Here is a 7,565-nt window from a genome sequence, read left to right as displayed (position 1 = left end):
GGCAATGAGACCAAGAGTAGTTCTTCAGTGGTTCATCTGTAGATGTGAAAGCACATTGGGTTAACGGGACATTCATCATATAGCTCTACTCATAGACCAATAGTGTCACACATGGGACACATACTGTAGATAGTTCCAGGGTTGAACGGAGACATGACTCAGACATTCAGAATCAGAGCCCCGTTCTCTTAACGTACTCTGAACGTACTGCGTCTCACTATTACACACCACATACTCCCGAGGCAGAGGATGTGTGTGAAGAATCCCACTCTGAACTCAACGCTGCTTTCCCTTCCCTCCAGTCCTGGTGTGTGTGTGTGTGTGTGTGTGTGTGTGTGTGTGTGTGTGTGTGTGTGTGTGTGTGTGTGTGTGTGTGTGTGTGTGTGTGTTGTGTGTGTGTGTGTGTGTGTGTGTGTGTGTGTGTGTGTGTGTGTGTCTGTGTGTCTGTTACATTAACAGTAAGCTGTGGCCTACTCTCTACTCCCTGTATGTGCTCACATGAACTGAGAGCGAAAACGTCAGCCGGAGTCTTGTTTATAGTGGCCCCCTCTGGAGATCAATGTTTCAACTTTTTAGGGCAAGATAACAACCCTGTTCTCCTCCCTCTACTGCTACAGGAGACATCCAGCCCAGTAATACCAATTAGAACCATAAGGGACCCTGGGGCATGACTGACATGTGGAATGAGATGTTAGGGGGGCACTGGGTAAAGTTAAGTTCTCCCACTACTTTTTTGTTTTGTACCCCTCCCCAATGCACTGATGGAGATATAGTCTGAGTCCCAAATGGCACCCTATAAGCCTCTCTGTCTGAACAAGATACTGTAACCTACTAAAGGCTCCTCAAATGCTTTCCATCCATCCACTCCCCTCCTCTCCTCTTCCCCTCTCCTCCTCTCCTCTAAAACCCTTTCCTCTGCTCTCCTCATCCCTCCTTTTCCCTCCTCTCATCTTCCCTCCTCTGCTCTGTGCTCCTCTCCCCCTTTCCTCTCCTCTCCTCTTCCCTCCTCCCCACCCATCTCCCACTTTCCTCTGCTTTCCTCTCCTCATCTCTCCTCTTCCCTCCTCTTGTTTCCTCCTCTCTCTTCTCCTCTTGTTTCTCCTCCTCTTCCTTCCTCTCTTCTCCTCTTCCCTCCTCTCTTCTCCTCTTCCCTCCTCTCTTCTCCTCTTCCCTCCTCTCTTCTCCCCTTCCCTCCTCCTCTTCCCTCTGCTCTTCTCCTCCTCTCTCTTCTCTTGTTTCTCCTCTTCCCTCCTCTCTTCTCCTCTTCCCTCCTCACTTCTCCTCTTCCCTTCTTTCTTCTCCTCTTCCCTCCGCTCTTCTCCTCCCCCCTTTCCTCTGCTCTCCTCTCCTCATTCCTCCTCTTCCCTCCTTTCATTTACTCTTGTTTATCCTCCTCTCCTCTTCTCGTCCTCTCTCCTCTGCTCTCCTCATCACAGGTTGACAGTGACAACACTTTCTATAAGTGCATTATCTCCTCCGGCCTTACAGATAGCTACGCCCTTAAAAGGATGTGCAAGCAGGGGATACTGTACGCCATGATTTACTCCGTTATGGCCATATCCTCCATTAGGATCTATAATACAGTGCATTCAGAAAGTATTCAGACCCCTTGACTTTTTCCACATTTTGTTAAGTTACAGCTTTATTCTAAAATGTATTAAAATACTTGTTTTCCTCATCAATCTACACACAATACCCCATAATATATATTTCAGTTTTATTTTTAATACATTAGCAGAAATGTTAAATACAACACTTTTTTCTTTGTCATTATGGGGAATTGTATGTGGATTGATGAGGAAAACACACAATTTATTCAATTTTAGAATAAGGCTGTAACGTAACAAAATGTGGAAGAAAATGTCACGATATGCAGCTTATAGGCTTTAGATGTGGACTGTACAGTACCTGGTAGGGGAAGATGGTGACTCCATTATTGCTTGACATTGATATGGAGGAGGCCAGGTGCTGCTGCTCCTCAACCCATCTATCTCTCCCAGAGGAGGGCTTCAGGACCCTCTTCGGGTGTGTCTTGGGGGAGTTTTGTGTCCTTGTGGAGGCTGAGAGGTGGGGGTTTGGTGCTACTGTGTTGAAGGTGGTGGATCCAGATCCAGGGGAGGGCTTGGCAGGGGAGCTCTGGCTCCTGGAAGAGGCTGAGAGGTGGGGGCTAGACTGTGCTGTTTTGGTGGAGATAGATCCAGGAAGGGGCTTGGCGATAGGTGGAGTGGCCCACTTGGCACGCTCCTCCCTGGCTAGGATCAGGTGGATGGCCTCCTGCTTCAGCTGGATCAGGTGGGCACCGCAGACGTCACAGCCACTCTGCACTTCTTCCACAGCCCAGACACCTATGGTAGTGCTGTGGGATTGGAGGTTGTCGTGGAGATAGGCTGACAAGGTTGAGTCCTATAGAGTGAGTGTAAAGGGGATGTATAATACGGTTCTATGCATTGAGTCTAATTAAATAACAAAAACAACATAACAAAGTGAATTACAAAAGTGGGTAACTTTGATAATTGATCGTCATTGAAGACTGAAATGTACACTGATTTCCAGAATCAATCATTATAATGGCATCTGTCATAGGACAGAGATGGTGGCAGGGCATACATTCACTTTGTGTCCTTTTTAGAAAATATATATATATATTACATTTATTGAACATATAAAACATACAATCTACTTGCAGTGAAGCCTCTCAACATCTACATCACATTAGTCATCTAACAGACTCCCATCCTGAGCGACCCACAGAAGCAACCAAGGTCAACGCCCTGCTCAAGGCCACGTCGACAGATCTCCCACAAGGTCAAAAACGGGGGCCCGAACCAGTGACCCATCAATAATTTTAGCTGAAAGCACGAAGTCTTGAATCTTGCGTCATTTTATATATAACTCATACACCCTGTACCATGGAATCGGTACATTAAAATATCTACCCAACTACTTTGCAATCTGTATGGCACAGCAGTCAACATCCTGGTCCTCAAATGAAGCTGGCATACTTTCCTATTTATGCTATTTTTATTTATCCGTCAGTTTTGATCTTTTATATTAGGCATACAGACCAGTTCCCTACCTCCTCCCACTGCCACCTGCCTCCTCCATTTTTGGGGTAATGCTGGTTGTAATTGTCACGTCCTGACCAGCAGAGGGCATATTGCTTAGTCTAGGTCAGGATGTGGCAGGTGGTTTGTGTTTGTTTAATGTTGATGATTGGGACTTCCAATTGAAGGCAGGTGTGTATAGTTGCCTTTGATTGGAAGTCCTATATAGGTGTGTGTGTTTGTCTTTGGGGTTGTGGGGAATTGTTGTGAGCACTGCTGCGTTTGGTATAGCCTGCCACACCGTCAGTCCGTTCATTGTTTTGTTTATTGGTTTTCAGTGGATGCTCTACTCCTTTTGTTTTCAACATTAAAAACATGAGTATCCACACTTCCGCTGCGCCTTGGTCCTTCTCTCTTAAATATGACATATTCGCCGAAGAGTACCACATATTCTGTGACAGTAATCTTGGATTGAGCAGACCTTCCCATACAATTCTGAGACATAACTCTACAATTCTAATTTACAATATCATTTAAAAACAAAATACCCTTTTCAAACATATTTTCCTTCTGTGTCCTTGTACTCCCTTAACTTCCATTCCAAGACTTCTCTCCCACAAGCTGCTAACGTCAATGAACCACATTCTGCGTCCCAGACTACTGTACTATTGCATAAAACAAAGTCAACCAGAAAAATGCAGATGTGCCCAAACAAACTCCAACCCAAAAGCTGAGCCATCAGAGACCTAGCCTGGTCCCAGATCTGTTTGGGCTGTATAGACAACCTCTGGTGTTTTGTTTCTCATATCAAAAAGACAAACAGATCTGGAACCATGCAAAACAACGACCATAGGAGTTGGCTAAACAGCACAAACAGATTTCGGACCAGGCTGTTAGAGACCTGTTTTCCTAGCTAAATATTTAAGGAAGGATTTTCTTTCTGATTCATAACAGGACAGATCTTATCATGGCCCTGGGCTGGAAGTCAATACACTACAAGAAGCCATTATCAGATTTCTACTGACTGTCTCTGTCTGAACAATGAGGTATTCTCTCCACATATAAATAGCCTGTGATTTATTTTAAAACATCCTATTCTATTTCATGTCCCTCTCTGTAGGAGAGGTAAGCAAATGTTTTATTTTTCCTCTGGTGATGAGGTTAGAGGGACTATAGAGTCAGCTCACTCTAGGGATACCCTCTATGAGTCTGCTCAATGACTAGAATTGTTGTCTGCTACAAATAAAAAAATAGAAATCAGGAAAAAAGTATGTGACAATTAATTTTGATTAGGCTTTGTCAAATGTCTGGCAAATCTATGGAAATCCTCTAAGCCACATTTTATGACCATTTCAATTCAAAACCTCAAATTGTTCCCACATGGAATTGGTTATAAAGTACAGTACCAGTCAAAAGTCTGGACATACTTACTCATTCAGGGGTTTTTCTCTAATTTTTACTATTTTCTACATTGTAGAATAATAGTGAAGACATCAAAACTATGAAATAACACATATGGAATCATGTAGTAACCAAAAAATTGTTAAACGAATCAAAATATATTTTAGATTTTAGATTCTTCAAAGTAGCCAACCTTTGCCTTGATTACAGCTTTGCACACTCTTGGCATTATCTCAACCAGTGTCATGAGGAATGCTTTTCCAACAGTCTTGAAGGAGTTCCCACATATGCTGAGCACTTTTCCTTCACTCTGTGGTCCAACTCCTCCCAAACATCTCAATTGGTTGAGTTCGGGTGATTGTGGAGGCCAGGTCATCTGATGCAGCACTCCATCACTCTCCTTGGTCAAATAGTCCTTACACAGCTCGAGGTGTGTTTTGGGTCATTGTCCTGTTGAAAAACAAACGATAGTCCCACTAAGAGCAAACCAGATGGGATGGTGCATTGCTGCAGAATGCTGTGGTAACCATGCTGGTTAAGCGTGCCTTGAATTCTAAATAAATCACTGACAGTGTCACCAACAAAGCACCCCTACACCATCACACTTCCTGCTCCATGCTTCACGGTGGGAACCACACATGCAGAGATCATCCGTTCACCTACTCTGTTTCTCACAAAGACACGGCGATTGGAACCAACAATCTCACATTCCACCCGTCTAATGTCCATTGCTCATGTTTATTGGCCCAAGAAACACTTGTCCTTTAGCAGTGGTTTCCTCGCAGCAATTGGACCATGAAGGTCTGATTCACACAGTCTCCTCTAAACAGTTGATGTTGAGATGTGTCTGTTAGTTGAACTCTGTGAAGCAGAGTTATTTGGGCTGCAATTTCTGAGGCTGGTAACCCTGATAAACTTATCCTCTGCAGCAGAGGTAACTCTCGGTCTTCCTTTCCTGTGGCGGTCCTCATGAGAGCCAGTTTCATCATAGCACTTGATGGTTTTTGCGACTGCATTTGAGAAACTTTCCTGCAATGTTCCATATTTCCTGACCTTCATTTCTTAAAGTAATGATGGACTGTCATTTCTCTTTGCTTATTTGAGCTGTTCTTGCCATAATATGAACATGGTCTTTTACCAAATAGGGCTATCTTCTGTATACCCCCCCTAACTGATTGGCTCAAACGCATTAAGAAGGAAAGAAATGCCACAAATTAACTTTTAACAAGGCACACCTGTTAATTGAAATGCATTCCAGATGACTACCTCTTGAAGCTGGTTGAGAGAATGCCAAAAGTGTGCAAAGCTGTCATCAAGGCAAAGGGTGGCAACTTTGAAGAATCTCAAGTATAAAATATATTTTGATTTGTTTAACACTTTTTTGGTTACTACATGATTCCATATGTGTTATTTCATAGTTTGGACATCTTTACTATTATTCTACAATGTAGAAAATAGTTAAAATAAAGAAAATCCCTTGAATGAGTAGGTGTGTCCAAACTTTTGACTGGTACTGTATATTGTATCACTACAATGTATGCTCCTGCTTACTACATAGAACACATTTCCAGAGAAAGTGATGCAGTGATCAGCTTACCTTGCATGAGATATATTGAGGAATGACAAGGCTCAGTGCCTGTCTCTTCAGTGCAGCCACAGTCACGGTGCAATGCTCACAAATAACTTTTCCATCAGATTTCCGAACACTCCAACTTCCCAGCACGGTGAGTCCAACAGTGCCAAATCCACTGGCACTTGCAGGACCTCTGGATCCGACGCAGGGTCCCGCCAGAGACGTCCTGGATAGGACATCTGTCCTCGGACACAGAGCTCCATGAGGGTCGGTGTTGGATCCTGCACCCTCTGGAGAGGGGCGGTCTGTTGATTTCAAGTCCTCGTGCAACACTGTACCTCTCAGACTGAGTCTCAGAGTAGAATCTGGTTGATTTACATTGAGGAGCATCTGTTGTCTGTGAAATATACACAAATACCACCTTAATAAACTGCAGGCAAGAAAACAAACATGACTACACTCTTAGAAAAAAAGAGTTGAAAAGGGGTGTTTCGGCTGTCCCCATATGGGAACCCTTTTTGCTTCCAGGTAGAACCCTTTTGGGTTCCATGTAGAATCATCTGTGGAAAAGGTTTTACATTAAATGCAAAAGGGCTCTACCTGGAACCCAAAAAGGTTCTTCAAAGGGTTCTCCTATGGTGACAGCAGAAGTACCCTTTTAGGTTCTAGAAAGCACGTTTTTTTCTGTGTACCATGATATCATCATAACATAGATTCAACCTAATGTTTTCAAAGCATATTAGTCGTCAAATAATAAGTACATACTTAGAACTGTGCAACCCACAGCCTATCTAAACAACTTAAGATAAATACTGAATATAAAAATAAAACAATATGTAATATTAAATCATGCGTCCTTTACCCAATACCTTCGGTTCCCTGCTGTGGGACATCTCTCCTTCTCTCTCCGAGTGAGAAATGCCTTGTGGACTATAACGGAAAATATAACAAAGGCAAAGACAAGGATAAAGGATATGCTGTCTACTTTAATCAATGTTGGGGGGTTTTTTGGGTAAAAAAATAAATAAAGGAAAGATATTAAGCAATTATGTTATTCTAACCCAGTATTCGAACTTGCATGTCTTGTCATGTTGAGCTAGTGGTGGCGGTGTGAATGAAGGTGCGTGTAATGTCGGAGTGCATCAAGAGGGAGAGGATCCCACACAACTACTGATTGCTTTTCTTTGTGCATTCCCCTCGTTGTCCACATGGAGGCAGTGAAGTGCAAACTATAAACACAGCTAGAACGATAAGCCAGATATTTCACCAGATGTAAAAATGTGAAGCATCCGGTTGGCGTTTCTACTCCTTACCAAATATGGTGATGAGAGGAATATCACTGGCCGGTCGTGGGAGAAGATGGAGCGAAATGGACTTTGGCCAATATTCTGCTAATTTTCTTATCGATGAAACAATTGATTTCGATAGTTTTCTGTTTCCAAAACTAGAATCTGAAACAAAGAGAGTGGACTACGTTTTGTAGACTTTACCCTTTGCCAAAGTTTCAAAAAAATTGCGTTGTTTAGGAGTACAAGGGCAAATTGAGT

General features: G+C 43.0%; 1 protein-coding gene across 1 annotated transcript; it reads right to left on the bottom strand.

Annotated features, from left to right (window-relative positions):
• Nucleotides 1–24: 24 nt before the first annotated feature.
• LOC115192949 (kinesin-like protein KIF26B) lies at nucleotides 25–6,903 on the bottom strand. Its single transcript, XM_029752095.1, has 4 exons — nucleotides 6,881–6,903; nucleotides 6,043–6,415; nucleotides 1,909–2,403; nucleotides 25–36 (listed from the first exon to the last, which is right to left on the bottom strand). Exons 2-4 carry the CDS (start codon nucleotides 6,406–6,408, stop codon nucleotides 25–27), a joined length of 873 nt encoding a protein of 290 aa, XP_029607955.1. The 5' UTR covers nucleotides 6,409–6,415; nucleotides 6,881–6,903.
• Nucleotides 6,904–7,565: the final 662 nt, after the last annotated feature.

The sequence above is a fragment of the Salmo trutta genome, chromosome 1 (genome assembly GCF_901001165.1).
Source record: "Salmo trutta chromosome 1, fSalTru1.1, whole genome shotgun sequence".
In the NCBI taxonomy this organism is placed as follows: Eukaryota; Metazoa; Chordata; class Actinopteri; order Salmoniformes; family Salmonidae; genus Salmo; species Salmo trutta.
The sequence above is the reverse complement of the archived record's forward strand: the minus strand, read 5'-3'. Positions and strand labels throughout refer to the sequence as shown.

What these genes read in the sequence shown, in the direction of transcription:
- LOC115192949 (XM_029752095.1), bottom strand. Translation starts at nt 6,408, where the DNA reads ATGCTCCTCAATGTAAATCAACCAGATTCTACTCTGAGACTCAGTCTG. An exon ending in CTCAATATATCTCATGCAAG is followed by an intron (nt 2,404 to 6,042) that starts GTAAGCTGATCA and finishes CTCACTCTATAG; the next exon opens with GACTCAACCTTGTCAGCCTA.